The sequence below is a fragment of the Pezoporus flaviventris genome, unplaced genomic scaffold, assembly GCF_033815535.1.
Source record: "Pezoporus flaviventris isolate CSIRO_AGI_PZ_B2104156 unplaced genomic scaffold, CSIRO_AGI_Pfla_v1 ptg000066l, whole genome shotgun sequence".
NCBI lineage: Eukaryota > Metazoa > Chordata > Aves > Psittaciformes > Psittacidae > Pezoporus > Pezoporus flaviventris.
This window is the reverse complement of record NW_026892614.1, coordinates 23199415-23226644: the sequence shown is the minus strand read 5'-3', so window position 1 is coordinate 23226644 and position 27230 is coordinate 23199415. Positions and strand designations below refer to the sequence as shown.

The 27230-nt window shown below is 38.2% G+C and overlaps 1 protein-coding gene and 1 long non-coding RNA gene across 18 annotated transcripts in view; one reads left to right on the top strand and one right to left on the bottom strand.

Moving 5' to 3' along the window:
* The window catches only part of SYNE1 (spectrin repeat containing nuclear envelope protein 1), a 291988-nt gene extending 269405 nt beyond the window's left edge, over nucleotides 1-22583 (top strand). For 12 of the 17 annotated variants that reach the window (XM_061471557.1, XM_061471555.1, XM_061471566.1 and 9 more), the window contains 14 exons: nucleotides 1111-1293; nucleotides 1713-1850; nucleotides 2561-2752; nucleotides 3621-3954; nucleotides 4864-4932; nucleotides 6579-6721; nucleotides 7555-7681; nucleotides 8795-9006; nucleotides 10379-10579; nucleotides 10930-11058; nucleotides 11385-11597; nucleotides 12639-12731; nucleotides 14567-14625; nucleotides 21349-22583. In XM_061471557.1, coding sequence (XP_061327541.1) covers nucleotides 1111-1293; nucleotides 1713-1850; nucleotides 2561-2752; nucleotides 3621-3954; nucleotides 4864-4932; nucleotides 6579-6721; nucleotides 7555-7681; nucleotides 8795-9006; nucleotides 10379-10579; nucleotides 10930-11058; nucleotides 11385-11597; nucleotides 12639-12731; nucleotides 14567-14625; nucleotides 21349-21589 — 2334 coding nt within the window. In that variant the 3' untranslated portion in view covers nucleotides 21590-22583. The remainder of the gene's footprint in view (nucleotides 1-1110; nucleotides 1294-1712; nucleotides 1851-2560; nucleotides 2753-3620; nucleotides 3955-4863; nucleotides 4933-6578; nucleotides 6722-7554; nucleotides 7682-8794; nucleotides 9007-10378; nucleotides 10580-10929; nucleotides 11059-11384; nucleotides 11598-12638; nucleotides 12732-14566; nucleotides 14626-21348) is intronic. The other 5 variants (XM_061471571.1, XM_061471560.1, XM_061471570.1 and 2 more) reach the window with 3 other exon arrangements.
* The window catches only part of LOC133278595 (uncharacterized), a 398225-nt gene that overhangs the window by 87993 nt on the left and 283002 nt on the right, over nucleotides 1-27230 (bottom strand). The window lies entirely within an intron of this gene.

Here is a 27230-nt window from a genome sequence, read left to right as displayed (position 1 = left end):
GCTTTGACTGGTACAACATGAAGAATATATATTGTTTATGTAGAAATCTCATGTATTGGCTGATTTGAATTAAAATTTCTGTACAGAAGTATATTACCTATTCCATTTGTCCAGTTCTTAGTTTTGGGAGGGATTGCTTTTATTTGCATTGTGAGGAATATCAGAGAGCAAGTTTGTAGAACTATAACGGTAGACAAAACCTACTTGTATTCAAAAGCGTAGTCTATATTTTTAAGTCTTCATTAGATTTATTGCTTTTTTATTTCTGTGACAACATGAAAATGAGTAGTTTTTTAAAAAATATTATTATTATTATTATTATTATTATTATTATTATTATTATTATTGAAGGGATTAATTCAGTCATCTCCTTACAAGGTGTTTTTTCCAACTTACTTTGTGATTGCTAGTCACAACATGAAACTCACAGGCTATCACCTACTGTTTCTGGTCCCCAGCTGGGTGGCTGAGGCTTTTGACACAATAGAGGAAGCACCAAACGTACGTGAAGCAGACACTTGCCTAGGCATAAATTGGTATAGATGTTCATGAAATTTTCTTATTATGAAAATTGAAAGACAAAACTTACTTGTATACCAGTATACTGAAGATAGAGGTTATTTCTTCAGTGCCATTTTTTGCCTTTTTTTTTTTTTTTAAGTTGGAATAAACAATTCTTCAATCTCTTCAACATTTGCGCTTTAGCAATCCAGTGAAGCCGCAGGAATCTTGGATTTTGGATCTTTTTTTTTATGTTTCATATTCGTTGTGTTTCTGTTCTCGAATGCAAAGGCGTATGATTGAGTAGAAAGGAGAGCCTAGGGAGGGGGTTTGTGTTGATTTTGCTGTTGTAGTGGGTATTCATGTTGCAATTTCTCATTCAGTGAACGATGTTTGGTTTTTAAACTCTTTCTTCTCCCCCCATTTTAATTAGAAGGCAGACTCTCAGTAGGATAGCCATCAGGAATATCGGTATTCACAGCAAAATCTCTCGGCTACCACAGGTCGGAGTGTAGAAGTAGGATCAAAATAAAGGGGCGTATGTATATATATCCTGATTTCAATAATTAAAAATCTGATAGTGTCTTTTGTATGTGTGTATTACTTTAGGCTTTTCAGAGACAAGTGCATGAAAGTCTGACTCAGCTGGAACTGATCAATAAACAATATCGCCGCCTGGCCCGAGAGAACCGCACTGACTCTGACTGCAGCCTCAAGCAAATGGTTCATGAAGGGAACCAGAGATGGGACAACTTACAAAAGCGAGTTACCTCCATCCTTCGCAGGCTAAAAGTATTTTTCCATTTTTAAGCCCTTCAGTTTCACTATTAACACTTATGAGTCAAGGGTAGTCCAGAAGCTTCCAGAAGTTCAATGCATTTGGTTTCAAGGGGATTTCTTCCTTTGGATGAGGAGCGGAGTTTGAGTTCACTTAGCCTGAGATAACCAAAGCATGTCTGTAGGGAAACCTCTTGCTGACCTCAAACACCACCTCCTTCATAGACAGTAACTTTCACAGGTGAACTGTAGATGATATTACTGAAAAGGGAACCTCAGAAATCATATAGGAAATGAAAGAAGGTGTACCAAGTTGAGGTTAGGTTTGAAGGGTATGAAAGCTGAATGAAATCTATTTCTTTGGAGAACCAGTACTGCTGGGTTTTTTGGCAGTTGTTTGGTCATTTCATGCCACTCCATTTTCCACTCCCCAGCATTTTATTGGCCAGCGTGAAGAGTTTGAGACAGCACGTGATAGCATCCTGGTATGGCTAACAGAGATGGACCTGCAGCTGACCAACATTGAGCATTTCTCAGAGTGTGATGTCCAAGCAAAGATAAAGCAACTTAAGGTAAAGAATGATTGAGTGGTAACAGGAGGAGGGATGAGAGAATGGCTAAAAACATTCATGGTGGGAAAACAATTTTAGACACATAATGCAAAAATGCAGCCTGATACAGTCCTTACCTGCAGGCTGCTACTTCAGCCTCAGAAGTTATGGGCTGTGTCAGGTTTTAGTACATACTTTTCTGCCAAAATGGAAGCTGTCTGTACTGTGAAAAATTTTCAAAATGCAAGGGTGATAGTCTCCATTCCCTCATCATGAGCGGAAGTGTCCATAAAAATTATTAATGTCAAGTCTTCATTATTGCTGACACCTAAGAATTACTACATTTTTCAACTATTTCTGCATTAAAAAATCATTGTCTAGAGAGAAAAATATTAAATGTCATGGTATCCATGATTTCAGTGCGTTAGCTTTAGCATCTGTGTTCATTCGAGATATTTGTCATGGACATGGCTTGTTTAGAGAAGTTTCTTTCCAAATACAACAAGTGAGGAATGAGGTGGTAAACCATGAAGTATCACTGTTTTTGGCTAGAAAGATTGTGGAATTCTAAATTTAATTGCTTATTGTTGCTCGTGCCAGAATATTTGGAACAATCCCTGTTTGTTACCCACACCATTCTTCTGAAAAAGCTCAAAGACTTACATCCTTAATAACTTAGGTTGTTGTAATGTTGATTTCATTGATAAAGCACAAGCTTTTCTTTTATGCAGGCTTTCCAGCAAGAAATTTCACTGAACAACAACAAAATTGAGCAGATAATTGTGCAGGGTGAGCAACTCATTGAGAAAACTGAGCCCATGGATGCAGCTGTCATTGAAGAAGAACTGGATGAACTGCGCCGTTACTGTCAAGAGGTCTTTGGACGTGTGGAACGCTATCACAAGAAACTTATCCGCCTTCCTGTGTGTATACTTACATACATACATATTTCTTTGTTTGTTGTCATTTTACAAGTGTGAGAATGAGGAAAGAGAAAGATGTTGAAATGAACTAACATGAAACTTCTGTAGCTTTCCAAAAATCCTGTGGTTTAATTTTGTTGCAACCCTGACCATCTGCCTCCTTTCATTACATGCTTGTGTCCTGTTCAGAGAGCAAACTCACCCAGATCTGGAATTTTTGTGAATTGTCATGAAAATCCATGTAAATGAGAGATTTATAAAACTTTATTAATGGGGATAGCAGTGTGGTGCAGATAATAAGAACACTCCCTGCTCTCTCAGATAGTTTCACTGGCAGTTTGAGTTCTGTTTTGTTTAAAAAGCAGTGATAAAATGATTCTACCCACCAGGAGAGACAGACATTTTTCTCTGGAGCTGAACATACAGCTGAATAAGTAAGAGCAAGATGATTTTTGGTAGCTCCAGTCCTTCTGAAGGAAAGGAACAAAACCCAGGGTTTCCAAAATATGAAAGAATATAACGAGAGCAGTGGTCACAATAAAGTTCACTTATGCTTCCTATGACTTGATTCCAGAGTTTTCTTTAACTTGATGCCTACATCACAGTGGCATCAGTAAGAAGTCTGGAGACATCTACTTAATGTGAGACTTTGTGATGCCTTAAGTAGTTAAAATGAGGTGGCATTATGAACATTTTGTTGCTTTTTTAGTGCATGCTAAAATAATGAAGGGTAGGTGCAAAAGAATGCAAAATGGAAACCCCATCAGTGTGACTGTTCCCTAATGCTACTTTATTTCACTGACCGAGGCTGACCACGCAGTTCCTCTGCGCATTTCATTGATTAGTTCTGTTTGCATTGTGCTTCTAGCTGACAGACGATGAGCATGACATCTCTGACAGAGAAGTGGATCTGGATGAATCAGCAGATCTCTCTGACATACACTGGCATGACAAATCTGCGGACAGTGTTCTCTCCCCACATCCTTCTTCCAACCTTTCACTGCCTCTTTCCCAGCCAGTGAGAAGTGAGAGATCAGGGCGAGATACACCTGCAAGCGTGGACTCTATTCCCTTGGAATGGGATCATGACTATGACCTTAGCAGAGACCTGGAGACAACCATTTCACGGACACTGCACTCTGACGAAGAAGATGGTGGGCAAGAGAAGGACTTCTACCTGAGAGAAGCAGCTGGTATAGCAGGTATTGGTGGCAAATTGTGTGTCCTGTTCTCTCCTAGTAAAAAGAAGCAAATCATAGAATCGTTGTTTGGAAAACACCTTTAAGATCATCAAGCCCAGCCATTAGCAAATGTTATGTATGTTGTTGCTCGGCCAAGATGCTCATAGAAAAGTATCTTAAATAGTCCCTGAAGATTTTTAATAGCTTTCCCTAAGTGATCCCAGTGGCTTTCTGGCCTTAGACACAGCAGTGGAGATTTCTGGATGATTACAGCCTCGGAAAATCACAAAGGCACTTAAGATATGACAGGTAATTGGCTACGTCTCTGTGCTTGTGGACTCCCAGATGGGGTATGTCATCTGTAAGAGCAGTGCGTCATAAATTAATCTGACTGGAAGAAACTATACTGGGTATGGCAAGAAGTGCAGAACAGACTGATGAAGAAATGCTGTGGGAGAGATCTGCAGACAAAATCATTGAGTGCTTAAGTAAATCTTGACTCAGTCATTAGCCAGGAAAAACTCTAGCAACTGAGTGTTTAGGCTGAGGTGGGATCTTGGGTCTTGCTCTCCAGTGAAGTTTGAAATCCTTTCTAATTGTGTGTGCTTTGTGTAATAAATCTGAATGAGTGAAAGTGCCCAAATACACCCACTTGGATGTTTGGGAAGACATACTGGTATATTATACTTTGTTCTTGTGGCTGCCTTTTGCTTTCCAGGTCATTGCTCTGGAAAGAGTCAGGTTTGCCTGGGTATTAAGAGACTTTGTAGCAGCTTCCTGTGTTTCAGTTTTACATCTTTTTTTTCCTTCTCCAGAAATGATGTTTGCTATTGGAAATGTTTTTATATTCCATCCCATGAAAAGGACTCCTGCTGTAAGGAGACAGCTGTTTCTGAGCTGTCGATTTAGACTGTGCTTTTATTTTTTCAGATGTAGAGATACCTGAAACTCTTGAGGCCTATGTAAAACTCACAGAAAACGCACTCAAAAATGTCTCTGGTAGGCATCAAAAAAAGACTTAAGCATAGCCAGATGCGAATACCACAGTGCACAAGCATAGCTTCTTTCTCTTCTCTTAGCATCTGCTATACTTTTCACAACTTACAAGATAAATATTTCTTACATGGCAGCACTGACATGTTAACATAGAAGTACCCTGCTTTACTACTGTGCTTACAGGTGTTACTAGGTGCATGGATGAAACAATGATGTTTGAAGTATTGGCTTTGCCACCTTGGCTAACTAGACTAAACTGATCAGTAGGTTACTCTGGTTTCCACAAAAAGTAAGGCAGAAGGAAAAGATGTAAAGTAAAACCTAATTGTTTGATTTTGCACTTAACTCGTTAACACAGCCACAACTTGAATTATTACTTAGATATAAACTTTTAGGTTGCTCCATGTATAAAAATACCAAGGTGAGGTACTGTAGTCAAATGTCTTTATCTTAGTCTTTTATATTGGAAGATGAATGTTTTCCTCACGTTGCATTTTTACACATAGAATCATAGAATAGTTAGTGTTGGAAAGGACCTTAAGATCATCTAGTTCCAACCCCCCTGCCATGGACCTACTGTTTCATTTGTTAGATGACTCTCAGAGGGACTAGATGCAATTATTAAGTACCTTCTCACATGATTTTAGTTTTCATGTTTTGAAATAACTATTTCATTGCAAATTTGAAACAGCAAATATTTAACTTCTCAGCATCTGTGGCACACACCTAAGGTTCATTGTCCTTTTTTTTTTTTTCCCCAAATTAGTGAAATAATATTGCTTGATTAAGAGTATAAGTCATAGCAGTACATACAGGAAAATGCGTGTAGTTTTCCGACCAGTAGATTTTGAAAGTAGTGAGGGAAAAGCAATATTGAGCACTTTGTTCTGTCCATTTGGGAAAAGGCAATGTTCCTGTATGAAGAAATATCAACTATTCCAGAGACTTCATTTTTCTGTAATTTGGTGGACAGAAGGCTCTTCTTCTTTATGCATGTTTTTAATTGTGGCTTTATGAATAAATTCAAACTGTCTTTGTAAACAGATGGAAATCAGGCACAGTGAATATGAATAAGAGGGACCTCATGTGGTTCTCTAGGCTGCAGTCTGCTTCAGATTAGAATTGGCTATAGCTAATTTACATCACAGAATTCAACTAACCTCTGTAAGGAAAATACAAGCTACTCCTGCTTCAAAAACATCGGTGTGAGTTCCAAATGGCTTGGATGAATACCATCTTGCAGATACGTTAAGCATAATTTTGTCAAACACCTAATTGGAAAAATACTATAAATTCTGCTGCTTAATGTGATTGCTTCTCACACTTTGCCACAAACTTTCTTCTTCAGAGAGGTGAGGAATTCTCTGAGGGAAAAGGGCACTTCAGAATAGTTTGCAAGCCTGCTTTAAACTATGAACTCCTTGACAGTATGCTTATGGCAATTGTGTTCATTGGTATAGTCATCTGTCCTCTGAAGGTTGCTAACTCCCTCTCGTGTAATCAGTTGACTTTGACATTTTACCACTCATACTGCTGTAATCACGTTTCTTCTTTCCTAACATAGATAGTATTCCTGATACTCCTGGCAAAAGATGGTAAAATCTTTGGGAAAACTTGGGTGACAGTCACTTTTTTTTGTTTTGGTACAGGAGAACCTGGTGCCTTGGAAGCACATATCCGACAGCTGGACAAGGCCTTAGACACCAGTCGTTTCCAAATACAGCAAACAGAAAATATCATCCGCAGCAAAACACCTACAGGACCAGAGCTGGATTCCAGTTACAAAGGATATGTGCGTGTATTTTAGAGCACAAGTTGAATAAGCGCTGCTGGCTTAGATTTGCTATTGAAAGATATAGCTGTTATAAAAAAGCAATTGGATGTTACTGCTTCTCAGACTTACTCATAGGGCTGCCACCCTTAACCACATGCTATTGTTGTTTGTGTTAGTGTATTTATAATAGTGTAAAATTACAGGAACATGACTCTCGGGAATTTGTATTCCTATTCCATTTTTGCAGATGTCCAAAAGTACTTTCTCACATATGTTTTTACCCATCTAATGATGATATCCTCATTTAAAATTCCTCTGCTTTTAAAAGCAGGTTTTATAGCTTCATGCAGAGTATTCGTCTTGCTGATGAATTGTAAACATGCATCATGTAAGCAAGATTGCATATATGGAATCTATGACTAAAAAGCTTTCTCAGGGAGGTGCTTCTGGAAGAAAAATCTCTCTTCATAGTTTCAATTTTATTACTGGCAGAACTGAAAGATTAGCTGCTTGGATGAATAGTATTTCCACATATGTTTTCTTTATCATATCTTCTAGTATCTTTGCCATAGTGTCTTAACATTTAGAACAGATGGCTGTTAAAGTCATCCTGCACAATTTCACACATTGGCACTGGGTTATTTCTCTTTAGTCTGAACTTATGCGTTAAGTCTTTCTTTACTGCCTTCATAAACATTTCTTTGGTAGTATCAGGACAGATTTTTAGAGTAATAGATTTTTATCTTCACACTTAGGCCAACTTTTGGAAAATTTGGAAGTTGAACTGTAATTTGAATTTTCCATGCAGATAGTCCTGTATATTGAAATGGGATTTTTGTTTATTAACACAGATGAAGCTACTAGGTGAGTGCAGTGGAAGCATAGACTCAGTAAAAAGGCTTGGATATAAATTGAAGGAGGAAGAAGAAAAATATTCTGGGCTTATTAACCTGAACAGTACTGAAACACAAACAGCTGGTAAGTAATATTTAGTTCTTTGATGCAAAGCAGTTACAAAAAGTAGCAAAGAAGCAGTTTTTCTGAATAAATACTTGATATTATTTACTGACATATTATTTATATGTATATATAGGTATATATACATGACTCTGTTACCATGTTCTGTTTTACATGTCTCAATAGGAATAGTAAGTATTCCTTGTATACATTCTATAAAGAGATTAGGCATATAAGTGCATTTTGAAAACCCCTTCATATCACAAGACATAACCCTAAGCCTTCTGGAGAATCTCCGTGGATGTAACATGTTTTTGTTGAATGTTTTCTGATGAAATAAGTTTGTTTATATTGCTATACAAAACACATAAGTGTTCATTTCTTCTAATACTAGCTTTCATTTCTAATATTTTCTGCCTACAGTACAGAAATCTGTATTCATCTGGTAGAAGTATTCATTTGCCTAATTTTAAGAGTCAGCTGTAGAACAGGAGGTATCGCATTGTAAAAACGTGAATGTGTTCCAGAGACTCTAAAGGCAATGTCTCTGCTCTTAGCTTGATGTTGATTTGTGTTGTTTATTTAATTTTAAGTTGATGGAATGACACAACTTGTCCTTCTGCCATAGCATTTCAAGATAACTAACAAGAAGAAATTTATTTCTTTATAGCACAGGTATGTATTCAGTGCATTGACAGTATCTTAGGCAAATATAGTGAGGTATGAGCATTAAACTGTGACAGGTACAAATACCAGTGAAAATAATAATAAATACATGGCTAGTTAGACGTATTCAGATTCCTTGTCTGGTTTGATTTTATGCTAATTATGATGTCTTTGTAAGAGCGTAATCTGTTTTAGAGACCTGCATGTGTCAACTTAATTCTGTTCATAGAAGTGTGACATTAGAAACTGGTAAAATTGTCTGCTGTCTGGAATCCTCCTGATTCTCTGTTCTTTCTCTCCAACATCATGTTCTTCAATCTTAGTTTTCAGTGTGGTGTGTCATGGGTTAGGGTTTCCAGGGTTTTATGGAACATTTTTTTGTTCCTGCAGGGGATTTAACTAATGCAATTGTGTATGTGGCTAGAGGTTTTCTTTTACTTTTGTTGAATTTGGTGTTTATCATTCCAGGTGTAATTGAACGATGGGAATTAATCCAGGCTCAAGCTTTAAGCAAGGAGCTGAGAATGAAGCAGAACCTTCAGCAATGGCAGCAGTTTAACTCTGACCTTAATAGCATTTGGGCTTGGTTGGGAGAAACAGAAGAAGAACTGGAGAAGCTCCGCCACCTTGATCTCAGCACTGACATACGAACTATTGAGCTCAGAATTAAAAAACTGAAAGTGAGTTTTATTTCTCTTTTCCATGAGTTATCCTGTAGACAGATCTGAGTGCAACAGGTATGTTGAAGAGGTTGCCAGTAGTTGCAGCTGACGTGTTCCATTCTGCACATAGTGGGATACTGCTGATAACTGAAGTAACTGCTAGAGTGATTGTCTGAATCACTTTTTGGAGTTAATCAAATCTCTTCTAGTCAAACTGGTAACAAAATAGCTGCTTTAAAAGAAACACCTCACTGGCACATACTACTTTGTGTGAAGGAGAGGGTGCCCAAAGGGGTTGTAGCCTGCACACTGCTGTCAGCAGTATAACAGAGGAAAAAAAATGGTGTCACTTTTCAACATTCCTGATTATTCTTCTGTTATTTCAGAAGCATCAGGATTCGAATGCTGCCATTGTGATCTCTCCTGTATATTTTATAGCTATAAAGTTCTGCAGATGGTCCACAACTGCACATTCAGTTACTGTCATCTTATAAGCTTGGGCAAAAATGTGGGAGCCTTTGCCAAAATGCACTTTGATCCATGCTAGGAATGAGGTGGACAGCTAGTAAAGACTGTTTCCAACAGCAATCCATCAAAAGCATATTAATGCTGATCTTTGCTGTAATCCAAATTTAGCTGCCATAAGTACTACAGAGGTCATTGTGACATGAGGCTTTTAAGTAAATGCTGTAAAATAGGTGAAAAAGGGGGCATTTCATAAGAATCCTGCTCTTATCACACCCACTCTTGGAAAGCCTATTAGTGCCCTCCAAACCAAAAGAGGTGGGGTTTCTTTTGTGGCTTTCAGTATAAACAAATCAGAGTTTTTATACATGTCCTACTTCTATAAATTGGAGTAAGTTGTTTATACTCTTTGTATGTTTTCTTTTCCCTCAGTAAAAGCCTTTATTTTAAAATACTGTTGATAGCAGTTTCCCCTTGAAAACATGTTGGATTTTATGTTTATCATCAAAACTGAGAAGTGAGGGCAAAAGTTCTACTGTGAGCTGAAGTACAGTTGTCCTACATCTCTGTAAATTTTGTTGTGCCTACTCTGTCTTTAGAATATTTGAAACATGAGCCACGTCTTTAAAATCGAGCTATGACTTCAGGCTTTTAAGAATTTACAAGTTTAATTGGCTTGTTCCAGTTTATGCTCACAGTAAAATTTTAGTAGATGTTAAAGAGTGAACATTTGCAAAGTCACAGAGTGAGAACAGAAATCTCATATCCAGAGTAAAGAGACTGTTACAGTAAGGTACTATTCTGCAGTTGCTGATGGTAAATCAGGGCATCCTTGTGGATGCCTTCTCTACTTGGCTTTTCTGAAAGTCACATTTTACTGATTTCTGTCCTTTCTTCCCCTGTCCCATTTTGTCTTACCATCAAGGAGCTGCAAAAAGCAATTGATAATCGCAAAGCAATCATCTTATCCATCAATCTGTGTAGCTCAGAGTTCACTCAGTCTGACAGCGAAGAGAGCAAGAAGCTTCAAGAACGCCTGTCTCAGATGAATGTGCGCTGGGACCATGTATGCAGTATGATCGAAGAGTGGCGCTGCTCATTACAGGATGCATTAATGCAGTGCCAGGTCTGTATTAAGTGCTAGTCACTCATTTTAAATTGTCAGCATCCTGCATATCAAAAATGTAAACCATATTTGTTACCTGGTGTGCTCATTATCTAGTCTGAAACTAGATGGGCCATGCAGGCCAAAATACAGCTTCAGCATGTGTTGTCTGAAAGATACACCTGCACTGTCTGAAGCATGTATTTCTAGCACAAGATTTACTAAATTCTGCATCTCTGGAATAGTATTCTAACATATTCCTTGTAAGTGATGTTATTTAGCCAGTAGAACCTACAGTAGGATGAATTAAAAAACTGAATTTGACTGGAATTTTCTACTACACTGTTAAAATCATCACTCACCACTTGCAGGATTTCCATGAAATGAGCCATGGTTTGCTGCTTTGGTTAGAGAATATTGACAGAAGAAAAAATGAGATTGTGCCCATCGATACAAACCTGGACTCAGATACACTGCAGGATCATCACAGACTTCTACTGGTAGGGATATGATCACCCCTTTTTCTCCCAAAACGCATCATCAGAAAAAACACCTATTCAGATTTACCTTTCATTTGAGGATTAGCATTATACATTGCATGCTGACACACAGCTGTGGGACCAATGTCAGTAACTACTTTGGTAGGGGACACTGCTCACTTCCATTAATAGCATAACTTGTGATATAAAATCTCAAGCAAGAGCTAGGCTGCTGTCCACCTGTCTATCTCCCTGCAGATTAGAAAGTTTTTCCTTTCCCTTTTTTAAAAACAAACAAACAGAAAAAACCTTTAATTAAAAATACCTGGTACTTGCCTTGGTAACAGCAAATCAGACGTGAACTGCTGGAGTCTCAGTTGAAGGTGGCATCATTGCAAGATATGTCCTGCCAATTGCTAGTCAATGCTGAAGGTGAGGACTGTCTTGAAGCCAAAGAAAAGGTGCATGTCATTGGAAACAGACTGAAGCTCCTCTTGAAGGATGTCACACGTCATATTAAAGACCTAGAGAAAATCCTAGATATTTCAAGTAGTCAGCTGGTAGGTCACAACTTTTTATTCCTTTCTGTATGTTGGACACACATTTCCTGCTGTTTTGACTGTCTTTCTCTGGTCAGTGCTTTTGGCTGCACTCTTTCTGTTGTTTGCAATACTTACCAAGATGGACAAATGTAATCTTGAATATCATAAAGTAATCTTACACTATATAATGTAAACATATCATTTGTGATAGTTTTCTTAATCCAGTAATTTTTTGCTATTTGGTGTAGCAATAAGTATTGAACATCTTGTTTTGCTTACTCTGCCATTACTGTTTCAGTCAACTGATGAAGTATATGAAATAATTATTCTGCTTGCAGTACTGAAAATTATAGTGTGTCAGTTGTCACTGGTGAGGAAGATAATGCTCGCTCTGTAAAAAAAAAAAAGAGACAAAAAAGGCATAAAATAAATAATGTAATAGGCTAATGAATCTCATAGTGCCTTCTGAGCGTTGAGCTATACTCCAAATCTCTTCAAGTTATCATGTGTCTCAGGGTATTTGAGAGGGAGTTATGCATATATCTTTGCCAACAGTGGCAGGTATAAAGTAAAGATTTTGAAGTGGTTTTTTTTTACCTGCTTTAAAAGTCTTAGATTAGCAAAGTACATTCAGTCATAGAATGGTTAGGGTTACTAGCCTAAGGTTAGGTTACTAAGGCGTAAGAACTCAGATCTTCCTTTTTTCTAGTGAATTTCTGCCTGTTTAAGTAAAATCTTGGTGGTACCAGCCTCTTCTTGTAATTAAAGGCCAATAAAGAGCAACTGTTTTTTCCTCTCTATTGACTTTGGTGAAAAATGTGTCACTTAAAGCAATTAAGTTTAACTACCTGTTTGCTTTTCTTTTTCCTCAGGGTTAACAGAGGAAACATGTAATGCCTTAGTCTTATAAAATTTGGTAACAAAATTTAACTGCTTTGTTTTATTTGCTTGGAAGTAACTCTGCTGAGATTTCACTGAGGGTTGTTGCTTGGTTTTTTTGTTTGCTTACCTGAACTGCTAGTTGCTGTATTTCTGAGCTGCATTCCTTCTGAACTTTAGGAATTGTCCTCATGGTCCTCTGCTGATGAATTGGACACATCAGGCTCAGTAAGTCCTGTATCTGGAAGAAGCACTCCGAGCAGACAGAGAACGGTAATTCCATTTTATGTATTTTCTACCACCTCATGGGTGAGAGCTCTAGATGTCTACAGTAGCTCTAGCCAGCTGGAAGGCCCCTCTTCTCACTTAGTAGGAAAGGAAATGGCATAAATCAAGAACAAAACACAGCTGCTAGCCCCAACTCTGCTGCATATCCCATTCTGCATGAAATAAGTGGTAAATACTACCTAAAACCAGGGCTGTCATTGTGGTTGGTTTACCATAGTATGGCATGTCGTGTGTCTTGTATTTTGCTCTAGTGATGGCAGCACTCGAAAGTCTGGTCTTGTCTGGTATAAACAGCACTCCATTTCTGTTTGGGCTTCTCTTCAGAGCTGTTTCATCGAGAATCTCAATAAGGGGTTTTTTGGTCATTTTTGATGAAGGTTACAAATGGTCTTATTGAGACTTTGGATGAATGGCTAAGTAGAGCTGAAGGGCTAAAAACATTACACAAAACTAGTTGCACAGGGCCTAATCAGTGGCTGTGATGGCAACTCTGGAGTTCTCTATTTGCATCGCTGGCACAAAATTCAAGAAATAAAGCAAGACCTGCCTCTTACTCCTGCCCAGAATGGAACTGCAATTAATTTATCTCTTTCTGCAATTCTGTTGGTTGATTACTTTGCTTTTATTCTTTAGTTCTTAAAACAATCAGGTTGGGTCTGTTGGTTGGTTTTGTTTGGTTTTTATTCCATTTGCACTTTTTCTACAGCCTCTGAGTTCTGTCTTGATAAATCTTATGGCTTTTAAAATTGATTTTTTTTTTTTTTTTTTTTTTACATTCACTAGTTTCCTTTTAGATGCTAGTATGAGAATGTAAAGGAAAACTGGCTTTTCAAAAGGAGAATATAAACTTTAACATTTTATTTATGAAATCAATGTGTTTATCTTCAAATTTAAACTTAATTAACTAATAAAAGCTCTGATATCACAGATGTAACTGGATGATGCCTGACTGTTGCAGGAAATGGAGAAGTATTTTACCATAAAATTTTGTCTAAAGAGTATGTAGAATTATAATAAGTTTCATCTTAACATTTTAATGAGCATTTGTCTACCTCTAATTTGTTAGTGTTTATGTATGTGACTACTTTTTTTCATTTTGGTCCATAATGTATAGCTAAGTTGTATGATTCCTTTGGGTCTGGTTTTCAAACTTCTGGTTTTTGCACCTGCAATTTTGGAGACTGAAGTGAAATTGTTTAAGATTTCAGTGCCAAATATACCAATGCTAAATAAATAAATACTAATACAAAAATGCAGTCAGAATTATAATAATCTGACTGCATTAAATATTCCAGCAAATAGTTGTGAGTGCAGGAATGCACCTACAGTTATTTGGCCTTCAAAATTGTGGTGGAGACTGAGGGTGGAGAAGAGGCCAAACTCATCAAAGGAGGCCCTTGGACCTTTTTCCCTTGAGAATATTATATTTGCTGCATTTGCTTTTGAAGTATATATATTTGCCCATACTCAATATTTTTCTATTTTATATTAAAAATCATTTGAGCTAAATTACTAGTGGGGGGTGTTGTTGTTTGTTGTTTTTTCTTTAATCCAGAGCTACTGTTTATAAATGTAATGACTAAACTTATTTTTGAGCTCCCTGTGTATGTTCCAGTCATTTCCATACTCTGCTAGGCACAAAGAAAAGCCAGTTTCCTTGGTTCATGGGTATTGGTCTCTTCACTTGATTTTGCTTTGTTTGTTTGTTGGTTTTTTTATGTTTCCTTTGCTGCACTTTTAATTTAGTTTCATCAGTAGCTTGTCTTTATTTGCCTGGACTGAACATTCTTCTTTCTTTACCCCCTGTTCATTGCAAACAGCCACGGGGCAAATGTAGTCTCTCACAGCCTGGACCCTCTGTCAGCAGTCCACATAGCAGGTACCTTATTCTCCTGGTTTCCGCACTCTGTTCTAGAACCCCAAGAGGATGATGGAAATTGGCTGTGATTCCTCTGCATCTGCACTGACTCTGTCAGGTGGCCAGGACTTAAACAAGTGAAAACTTCTCTTTTGTTAACAGTTTGGCAACAGGGGCTCTCAATTACTTCAAATTCTTTGTTAAATAGAAATACTGGCTAATCCTTGGACATCTACAGCTTTTCCTTTCCAGGAATGCCATATAGTCAACATTTATTTTTCATATGACTGATCAGGATGAGTGCGTGTTTACACTCATGATAATTAATGAATAATTTATTTTGGCATGATTTAACAGAAATGCCAGTAGGTTCATGGCAAACACTTTTTATCATCCTCTTTACCTCTAGATATTAAATTAAGGCAGGTTACAGACAAATACCATATTCTGGAATTCACAAAACCCACAGATCTGGATGAGACATACTAACATCTTTTTTTTTTTTTTTTCCTTCTTCTTTCTTTTTTTCTTTTACTTTCTATTTATTTATTTATTTATTTTATTCCCTGAAATGTTTTATTCAGTTTGTGGGTTTTCAGTACTTAAGAATCAAAACTAAAAGTCATAATTTGAGGGTTTTGAGACGTGGGGTCACTTTCTCTCCCCTCCTAAGACGACTGCAATATAACATGCATATAACATGACTCTTGCCAAGTGCTTGTATCCGTGTATTGCTCTGGGAGCAGCACTGCCCCATCTCTCTCTGACCAGTAGAGAGCAGGCTTGCAGCTACAGCTTTTTGCTTTCCATCTTGTCCTCAGCAACCTGTCACCTCTGCAGCTAACAGTGCTTCTGCATTCTTTGTTGTTGTCAGTGTGATGTGTGTACCTTCACTTTTTCACTGATCAGTTCAGCCTCTAGAGTTATGAAGTTAAAAAAAGAAAAAAAATAAATGAACAGGCCTATATGTATGAGTGTCTTCTGCTATTTCAGCAGGTTTGCAACACCTAAAATGATAAGAAAGTGTAAATAAAATATGTATTTGTTCTAACAGTTAAGTCCTAAACCTCATGTATTCTCTTTGTATCAAAAATTAACTAATTAATTTTAAAAATAACTCCTGTTAAAGTGAAAGATTTGGTGTTGGAAAGAAGTCAACACTAAATTTAATACAGTGATTGGGCAATAACCAAGCAGATAAATATACCTTGAGTAGTTTTTTTATTTGCAAAATCAAGGCTATATTCAGCAAAATTATTCTCAAATATAAGCGAAATAAATAATAAAGCTACTTATGATGCAGAGATTTACATAAACATTTCTTTAAAAAAAGGTTTGCTTTACATGTATATTCATATACATAGTATATATGAATATCCAATATATAGTATGTATACGTATACATAGTGACTCTCAGCAAAGTGGCATAGTTGCAAAACCATGTAGCATAGGAGATAGAGCAGGTAAAGTCGTTCACTGCTTCCACTGGCACTAAGAATCTGACATATTTTTAGGGGCTTTTTTTTCTTCTTTGAAACATAAGGAAAGCATGCAAAAAAATAGATGACATATGTACACTCCATCTTCCTGTCTAATGGGGAAAGAGAATTTTTCCAACTCCAGTCTGCTATGAAGCTTGGCATTGTGTTTCTTAGAATGGGGAAAGGGAGGAGTGGGGCTTTACTCTGCAGCCATTAACAGCTAGGAAGAATGGAGGATGTCTTCAGCAGGTCAGCATGCTTGCACTAGCAATGTTGTACTGAAGAAACGTTGTATGCGCTCTTCCACTCTCCTGTTTAGTCAGACCACTTATGCCAGTCTTTTGAGAAGGTTTGTGGTTGTAGGTGTGAGCCACTGACTCAAAGAGCAGCTAGCAATGCTTTGCAGCTTTAAGAACAACCTCTATTCTAGCAGTGGCTTTGGCACAGCATCTTTCAGATCAAGTCTTTCCAGCACTGTTTATTAACACATCTTGTAGCAGTGCAACACAATGTTCAATTTGTCATTCAGACAAGCATGGAATACGAATGAGTCACTGCTGAATAGGAAACTTAATCAAATGCGCAAGCCAGACAGGTTGTGGTTGATGTGTAATGTGGTTTTAACTGATGAAGTGGTACAAGCTGTCACCATGTTCTTTAATATTTTGACATGCCTCTGATCAGAGTACTTTGTGTTTGATCTTGCACTGGATCAGCAAACCCTGTTAGAGTTTAAAATACAGGAGAGCTAAAGTCAATTTTAAAAAGTTTATGGCATAGGAGGTTGTGAAGGAAGGTTAGTTTAAAAATTAGAGGGGCTGTGTTTTGTGTATAACATGTGTGATGTCATTTTGCCTTTCCCATTATCAGGGCATAAAAACAAGCATACATATTGCGATGCTCAGCAAGGTAGAAGCTTAAACTAGATATTATATTGTGGATATAACTAAAGGCTCAAGTGGTATTAGTAATCATGTGCTAAGTGGAAAAAGCAGATCCAAGAAGCAAATTGTCTTTCTTCATCAGTTTAATAGATCTGTCATAAGTGCACACCTGGATCTGTGCCTGTGGAGTTTTTTGAAGTGATTAAAATGTTAAAAAGATTAAAGTAGTGGTTCAATTCGCTCAGGGTGTTTACAATGTCTCTCTTGAGCAGCTCTGTTCAATTCTTGGTGCCACAGTGCCAGCCTCCATTTCCTGCTCTCCCCAGGCCTCCCCAAATGACTAGCAGATCTCTCAAGGTCACTTGCTGTTCCTGGAACAGACCAGACCACAGCATTCTCAATGCCTTTGGCCACAAAGTGTCAGTCTTTGCCACTCAGCTTAAATACAAAGCTTGGGCTTGGCTTGCCATGGTTCCTTTCCTAGTTATCTCCCACACCGTCAGAGCTTTTTACTTAAACTTCCTATTTGATTGCCTTTGAAATGGACTTACTAATCTTCTTTACAAGGAAAGCCAGATCTGCGGTTGGGGTGATGTGGTACTGACAGCTAGGGAGAGAATCAAAGTGAGAACACAGTCAGACAAGGTCATTCCTAGAGAGTCAGTTAGGACACCATGAGTTGTTGCCTGCTCTTATGGGCACAGTATTATACCTTCTCCTTAATAACTGTAGCAATGTCTGTCTTAAAAAATGAAAATCAGTGGAATAAATAGTCTGTTAGAAGGTTGTTATCAAATTTAATTTCTCTGATTATCTGGAATTACAGTAATTTCCACCTTTGATATATCCATGGCAAGATGCAGTAATTTGATTTTGTGCCAACAATATTGCTTCCTTTAACAACTGGTCACCTTTCTCTCTGTTCTGAACGATTTTATAAAGGGTAGTTTTAGTATTTCTCAGGTCTTCTATTGATAAACTCAGCTCTTTATTTCCTTCATCGCAGAAATACTCATACTTTTTTGACTACTTGAAGTTTGTGTAAGTTTGAATTCTTCTTCCAGAAGTATGTTAAGCAAAATGACACAAACTATTCCAGGTGAGCTCTTGCTAGTACCATATAAAGCATCATTAAAATTACCCTTTCTGTCTTCTGGAAATCTTGAACTGAAATATATTTTTAAATTTCTTTTGTCCCTTTTCACAGCTCTTCACAAGCCACATTATTGGTTTGTGGCCATCCTGTGTCAAATAGCTATAGATTCTCCTCATTATTGTCAGAATGTGAACATATTTGCAGCAGAAGTTTTTATTGCTGTCTTAAACACTGTAATCTTAAACTCCTTGAACTAGTTCTTAAACTTACCGGATTCACCCTCTATGCAAGCCAATCCTATTTTGTATTTGCAGAGGCTTCCAACCTCTTTTGTCATACAGATAAAATCTCCTCTTATATTGTGTGCCATAGTCTTTTCATAAAGATATTAAACCAGGACTCATCCTCGATTAACTCAAGTAATAATATCCTACTAGCCCAGCAGTGCCTCTTTCAGTGTAAGCCTGATGTCTGCATTCCATTAGTCACTTCCCCATTAAACTCACTTTATTTTTTCATACCAGCTTCTCTTGAATGATAAATTCTTCTGTTATAATCTTTCAGATGTTTACTGCAGTACAGATGAATTAATTCAACCATATTTTCCTTGGGGAAAAAAATGAAAATCAATCATCTTTAAAATAAGGTACTTACCTGAGCTGGTTCACTTTGCCTATCTGATCTATAGCCCGGTAAATTAGCTTCTCTCTTGAAATGCTTAGGAAGGAGTTCCAATTTCACTGACATTACAAACTCCCAAAGTAAGGGTTACTATTGCTTGCAGCTCTTAATTTATGAGAATTCTTGACATAAAGAAGCTTACTGTTGGCCAGGTCTCCAGCTGTGCCTCCCCATTCTAGTAGGAATTGTGTATGGAGCGAGTAGCAGATGGCCTTCCTTCCTGCCTCAGATAGGGGCCACTGTGACAAATCGTGGAGCAGTCAGAAGAGAGACAGCTGAAGATGCAAGCTCAAGAAAAAGAAATTGTTTTTTTTCTCCTAAGTAGCATACAGTGCAGCTTCACCTTCTCCTTCTGGAGTAAACAGGAGTTCTGGCCCTTATGAATAGTGGCCCTTTTTTTATTAGCAGTGTTTATTTTTAACCATCACTACCAAATCCATTAAATGCTCTAAGATGACCCTTTCCATTTTTCAGTCAATTATGTAGATTACAGAAGCATACCTGTAATAAACACAGGCAGTTCAGTGCTCAAACTTCTTAGAACTCCCCTTCTGAAGATGTTTTCATAATGTTTCATTATTTGCTTGTTTGTTTCTATGCAGTATTAGAAACTCTTCTTCAATACCCTACTTCACTGCAGAAAACATATTCTGAAAAACTTTGCCATAAACTGTTATTTTTGAAATAAAGTTTATGTTCCTTATGGAGATCAGCCATGCGACTTACACATACCACTCTTTCTCCTCTTTTTTTCTTTTTTTTTGGGTCAAAACGCAAAGCAAAAAGTTCTGGATTGTGCTACTAAATCCATAAACGAAATGAAAATTAGATGTTAACTTTGCCTGCTCACTTTGTGATTCTGCTTCTTGTTAATTCCCCTTCTGACAGCCAGTGTTGCCCCAGAGTAATTGGGCCAGCGAAGAAACAGCTGATTATCGAGCAGCTGTTTTCAGCTGCAGAAACGTGGCCTTTTTTGATTGGGATTAATAACATTTCTACAATGAGAGCCTTGTAAATAGGTAAACTGTGCAATCAAATGCTTGGAAGGTAATTAAGCACTCCTTGTTCCCTTTGTTTCCACCTCAGTCCATTAACTTTCTGTCGTGGCATTCTTGGATGGCAGAAGTCCTGATTTAATTGAACTTTAATATTGAATACTCCGATGCTGTTAAATGTGCCATAGCCTTTCAATATGTTCTTTATAGTAACATGGTCTTACGTTGTGTGATAAGCAGCTTTCCATCCAAGCTACAATATCGTGGATTCAAACAAAATGCAGTCTGATGTTTTGATTATCACTTCTTCCTGGGATAGGTCAAGTTGATCATTTAGCATGCCTGAGTGTTTATGTATCTGTTTGTCATCTAAACTTTACCAAATCTTTCTGGCTTTCTTGAAGCTTTCTTAGTGAGAAAGGATCAAAAGGACAAGGGAAAGGCAAGGAACCATCACCCCTGCCTTGCTTTGCAGGGGAGCATTTGACCTTAGCCAACAAGCCTGATGTTCCAGGCCTTCAAGTTGAGATTAAGTCATCCTTATGAGCATTTTTCTCTCTTAAGCCTTTGCAAACCATAGAATTTTTGGGCTTCATAGTTATAACAGCCACAAGGATGTCTTATAGCAACGTCTAAAGACAAAATTAATGACTTGATGTCTTAATGAAAGACTCTTGAAGCAAATTATTTGAAGGCTCTAAGTTCTTCTGGTTTTGGCTAATGCTAAAATATAGTTAATGCCGTTTAGTTAACACACTGAGACCATCAGACTTTAACTTGTGTAATCACTCTTTCCAGTCATTCACTGATCTCGAAACCTGTCATCCATATATTAGAGCTCTGACAATTTCAGTCAAAAAGGAAAATGTGAAATCTATGCCTTTATCCCCCATTAAAAAACAGATTGGATTTGGAGGCTTAATTTGAAGTGTTTCATTGGAAATATTTGTGTTAGGTCTGGCCTCTCTCATAGACATGCCATTTCATGTCAGATCCATAGACACGATACAAAATCACTTGGATGTTGTCAACTCAGCTGAGCAAACAGATTTTAACTGCTGATTCAGTGCAAGATTCGAAATTCAATGTACTTTATAGAAAATGAGTCCCCATTGCCTCCATATTGGTGTATTAATTAATTGAAGATTGATGTAACTGAATCTTAATGCATTACACCCTTGTGGATACTATATACAGAAATGAATGTAGAAACTTCTGCAAACCAAATGCAACTGCTATTTTAAATAAGGAGGCTTCCATTTTGGACAGCATGCATTGAACATATGACAGGTACGGCCCACCTTTTATTTTCACCTTCTCTAGAGCACAGTGCTTTAAAGGGAGAGTCTTCCCTATAATTGACAAAAGGGCTATGGGGTCACAAAGCCCGTTCTGTTGTGATCATTTGGCGTTTTCCTACCCAATCTAGAAATACAGTCTTTTAAGAACGCTAGGGAAATAGCATGTTCAGAGGAAAATACCTCTGCAATTGTCAGTCAATGTCTGTACAAATTCTAAGCCAGCCTTAAGGGAAGACTGAATGCCCAAAGGCAACCTCTGCTGCAGTGATGTTTTACTGTGTTCACCTGTCCATCCTCTTTTCTCAGGTCCACAAGAGGTGGCTCAGGTTCCTCCCCTTCTGAGGCTGGGCCAGCATGGCGGCACCCGTCCTTCTTCCTCAGAGTCCTCAGAGCTGCACTGCCACTTCAGCTCCTCTTGCTGCTCCTGATTGGGCTGGCTTGCCTGGTGCCAATGACCGAGGAGGACTACAGCTGTACTATGGCCAACAACTTTGCCCGCTCTTTCCACCCCATGCTAAAATACATGAATGGTCCACCTCCATTATGAAGGAGACCTGTGAGACAGCGGGTGACCAGGCAGGAGTGCTAGCTGGGAGGCAGGATGCTTTTAAAGGGTGGCAGGTTTCATTGTGGCAGCTTTACCTACTTACTGTACCTGCTGCTGTGCTCGTATCATTCTTTGCTGGCGCTCAGCTAGTAATGCATCAGTATATCAGTACCAAACTTCACAGTGTATTACCTGTATAGCATTGTTCAAATACTTGCATCCTGGGTACTGAGGAGGATGTGACGTGTGTGAAGGAAATGTCCTTCTGTCCAGCTTTCTGGATCTTCAGCCACTTTATATCTGGGTCGTTGCCCTGTATTATGCATAGCTAAGGACTTGATACTGTAGATCCTTTCCTGTGTGCTGCTCTAAATGAGCCATTAGCCAGTCTTTGTTAAATACCCTATTGATATCTACAGTATACAAAATAACCAGTGCTAAAGAAATTTTAGAGCATTTGTAACATACAATTTTAAAGGATCTTGTATGGCAATATATTATTCCCTGTGGTTTCTGTTTCAGGCATGGTGTTCTAACTTTTGCTTTGGATGCACAAGGTGTAAATCTGAGAAGCACTTTTTTAAGGTTTAAAAAAATGGATGTAATAAATAAGATCGTAAAAGATTTTATGAGGAAAAAAGTTGAATGTCAAGTTGAAAAACAGAGAACATATATATGTACAGTTTGCTAAGCCAAGTTTTGTTTGTATTGATTTATTTGCATTTATTATAGATACCATAAAATATTTTGTCTACGTGCTTTTTAATGACAAGTATGGAAACCTCTAAGTTCAGAATGAGAGATGTATGGTATAAAAATTAGAAGACGTACATATGCTGCACTTCTAAAATGGATTAAAAAATGCTGTAACAGATTAATGGTATTAAGTATATGTTTGAATGAGATCTGGGGAACTTGACAAATGTGAAGTACATAGGAAAGTAACGTATTAGAAGCTGTGCTAATATTGAAAGCTGTTCATATTTTGAATTGATTGGTCATTTCAGGGTTGTTTCTTTTCTCTCAAGCTGCTTCTTGAAGTTCATTCTCACCCATGTGCTGTATGTTTATGTATGCACTCATGCAGCCTTTGGCAGTTGAGGTTGCACCAGTCCTCCCTAAAGTAAACTCCATAGCAGTTTAGTACCAAGATCTATGCTTTACCAATAGTTAGTTTAGTGGAATGTGCCCAAGACATAAGCATAAATAGCAAAGAAAAAAAAGAAAAAAAAAAAAAGAAAAAAAAAAAAAAGGAACAAATTGGGAACTCGTAAGTTTTCCAGAAATACTGCAGAAAACCTGCAGTCTGAGAAGTGACAAACACTTTGCCCAGCTTATCAGTCAGAACTCAACCAAAAGAGGATTCTTTTTGATTTTGGAAAAATTACAGAGCATGGCTCCATAGTACTGCTCTTTTAATAGTTTGGGGCTTTTAAATCCACGACACACAATGTGAATTTTTCCTGTGAGTTAAATGTTTTTACTTAAAATATGTTACAAACACATTATTGCTGTTACATAGAATTACATTCCTGGATTGTCATCACTGGAGGTGGTTTGAGGGAAGGTGGTTGTGAGTACCACAAGTGGTACTCACGCATTTGGAGAAGACAAAGGTTTCCTTTCAGGTAAGTGTAGCATTAACATTTTCCTGAAAAGGAGTTTGTAGCCTCTTCCTTTGTATCCTGAAATGAATATTTTGTCAACAAAGTATCTTAAATACCTGAAATAAGACTTGGACTGACACAAGTATGTATTCTTTTCAATGCTTTATGGTTTTTTTAAATTGCTAATCAGAAATTATGCTAGGTTAGGTTAGTATCCATAACCACTGATTCTGAATAGACAAAGATAAAGAATACACTTTCGGGTACAAGGATGAGCTGTTAGTTGCAACAGACCTGACAGGTTCCATAAAATTGATCCCTCCTGTCTTTTCTGTTACCGTTGTCTTTGGTGACATAATTTAGTCATTGTTAATTTGAGCACCTATGTGAATAATTTGGTAGTTTCTCGGACCTGTTAGTCCAGATCTCTGTATGCTTTAGAAATCCTTCCATCAGCCGCTCCCTCCTTTTGGTGGTTAATTTTTTGTTAAAAGATACTTTTGTTTTCTTTTAAAAGAAAACATTGTAAAGAGTAAGCCTAATTTAGTGAGAAATAAAAATCTGGGCCTGACTTTGTCTCCTATTTTCAAGCTAATTATTGGTGATCTCATGGAAGTAGATGTTATCTAAAGGGTAGTAGATAGCCTGTGAATATCAGCCTATGGAAAAGCAGTGTGTTGGAGGAACCAGGCAAAAAGTCACAGATGCAACCTCTGTTCATGTCTTTATAATACTTAAAAACAGAGTGAGGCAGAGAGGATTGAAAGGTGTTAGGAGGGAGAGGGGAGTATAAGGAAAAAAGTTCAGTTTGAATTATGTCAGATGCAATTAATAAGGTGCTTTATCAAACGTATACAGGGTAGCACTTGGCATGCTTTGAATTGCAACCTGACATTTGTATTTGCAAGCTATTTTGCCATTCTTTAGCTTCTACTTCCCTTGGCTGTTTGAATGTCTCCCCCACTTTTCCAACTCCCCACTTCTCTGACTCCTGAGGAAGAATGACCTGTCCTCTGCTGAAGAAAAGCAGAATTTGTGCACCTCACTCAAGCTCCAGGGGAGTTCTGTGGAGCAGTCACTAAAATGAAGCGGTGGGGGAATGGTTCCATACTGGTCATGATGATCGTGTGCTTTTATTTTCTCTCACCTGTTGAAATACTCAGTCTTGGGAATACTGAGAAGTGATGAACTGACAGAGGAAGAAAATTAAGCTGTTTAAATAGGCAGGGGAAAACTGATGTGAAATCATAGGAACTTTTCATACTTAATTCCTTAAAGTTAAGGCTAAGGCGGAAAAGAATTGATGATAATTAAAAAGAAGTAAACAGTTTGGAAGGTACATTATCAATTGCCAGTATCCCTTTTGAACTGAGGGCATTTTTGGCTGATGATAACCTGCAAGGGTATATGTGCCTTGCTGATGAACCAGAGGGTGGAGTGTACCTGCTATGCCTTGCTTCCTTCCGGATGTTTCAGAGCAAAGCTGCTTCTATTCATGGCCTCAATCTCTGAGCTCTAGCTGTAGAGCTAATTATAGTTTCAGCATATTGCCTGTTTATTTGAAAGAGACACTGGATACAGAGAACTTTCTTTTGACCCCAGGTGATTTGCTCACACAGAGCAGACGTCCCAGTGAAGACCAAACGCTGCAATAACTGTGAATAAGGCAGTCATAGGCAGTGATAGACACGCATAAGAAAAGTGTCATAGGCAGGAAAAATACCTGTTTGGAAATCTTGAAACCCTCATACCTTCAAGGATATGGGAATGTCAGTCTGAAAGCTGAGGTCTCAGGGGAATAGCAGGTGGTTTCTGCTAGCAGGTGAGAAGCTCCTGATTGCCACTTTGGACTTCTTACTTTTGGGACTTTCAGTCTTAACTGCAACTGCGGACAAAATCAACATCTGACCAGATAAAAGTGCTTTGAGCAGTAGGCCCCTCCAAAAGCAATTTCCTGGCTCTGAACCAATTCCATTATGACTTCAAATGTGATTTTACACAACTGGGTCTTGATTATAAAAACCAACACAAAGATACCAAAATGGAAAAAAATGGCCGCGATCAAGATCCTGTTGAAGCAAGCTACATTCCAAGAGCAGCAGTACTTGAGCTGCAAACCCCAGAATGGTATCAACATATGCCTTGATCTCCACAGCGTGAACCAGGTTAAGTGGGTCAACTGTATGGGGGAGTGGGAACCACACTCTGAAAGGTGTCATGTACTGCAGCCAGAGGCACTAGCCAGCTTTGCAGCCTGGGCATCTGTAATATCCTGATAATGTCAAGCTGCTCTCTCTGCCTACCTCTGTGTTGTTGGGGTGCTGTCACAGACAGCTTGGGTGAGGACAAACTTGTTAAGAAATGCACATATTACAGTCTGAGATGCCGTGTCTCTGTGCTCCGCCTGCAACCTGTCATCTGACTTCTTCCGGATGTGCCTCACTTGGGCTCTGCAAATATGAGGGACTTAATTCTTGGCTGCAAAGCTTAAGGAAAGGCAGTATGGGAGCTGCGGAACTTTGGGTCTGTGTTGAAGGCACATGTTCAAGCATAGAGAAAGGAGACTTTCCATCTTGGGGAACTCCAGTCATTAACTGCATTATATTCTTCCTCATTTTCTATCATAGATAAATGCAGTAGCTTCTATAGAGGTGTAATCATGCCTGCAGCTTGATGCATCTTGCAACACTGAACCTGCTTAGAGGCCTGTAGTCTCTTCTTAACTAGTGGGTGTTTAAAAGCATAATTGAAAGCAGTTGCTCAGCAACTCCAGGCTGCAGTAATTTATGCTTATAATGATAATAGTGCAAGATAATGAGCATCATTTGCCCTGAACTTACTGCTTCTGCTTATGGAGTTTTGTTTGTGGACTGTGCTTTACAAAATCTGAAGGCAGACTGAAAAGAAGTATTTAGAGATGTCTGACAGCGTTAGGAGTACAAATGATCTGAAGTTGACAGAAATACTGTGCCCTTACTTCTCACAGCTATGAACATGATGATACCCATTGCCTATCCTTCACGCTGTTCCAGCAGTGATAACAGCTTAATTCTGCAGATCAATAGTTTCTTGCCATTGGTTTGCTACCCTTCCAGCTCCCCTGCAAATGCTGTGAACTGCAGTCTTGCTTTCTCATTCTGTAGAACTCTCTCCTACTGCTGGTTATTGAATGGACAAAGCTGCTGAAGTAATCTTACGAACAGTCATCCCTAGCCCTCGGAGTCTTGTGCTGTTCGTGGTTGAGAAATCTGTTTACAACTGATAGCATCATTCAACATGCTCATCATCATGTGCATCGGAGTGCGTTTGTGTGCATGTTCAAAGGCATAACAGAAACTGGTTGCTCACAGTCTTCAAACTACAGATGCTATCAGGATTTAACAAATGTGAGAGGATTCTGGGAAGTAAAAATAGAATCAAGGAGAAGAAATGCATGTTTTTAAGCAAGAGAAGAGAGCATTTATTTTCTCAGTTGCACTCCCATGTTTTATTTGGTGTTTAAAGCAATGGCTCATGGAAAGGAAAAGCGGGAAATGCCATACTGAAGTTTAAGCTGAGTGGTCTGGCTGCTGACTATTACAGCAGTCAATTTCAGAATTCATCTAAACCTAAGTTGGGATGGAAGAGAAGTTAGGGAGGTCATTTGCCTTTTGTCTTTGAGGGAAATATGTGTGTCTGGTATTCACAATGTTCCCTACACAAGGGAACTAGTCTAGGTATGGCTGGCTGGTTTTAACCTTGGCAGCAATGCTGTGAAACGCAGTACAGCCAGCTGAATGCTGTTGTTTGTTGTTGTGCTATTTGGCCGTAATTAGACCTAGAGGGACATAGGTGTGAAATCTATACTGGAAGAAGTTATGCTTGGTTTAGTAATCTTAAGAACATTGGAATATTCTAATAATATTCCACAATAAAGAAATAACTAGGTATGATTTAAGGATTAATTTGTCTTCCCAATAAGCAGTAGACCACAGTGAGGTCTGAATAAAACAACGGCACGTTTATTTTTCATAAGAGAAAGGAGGCTTTAGGAA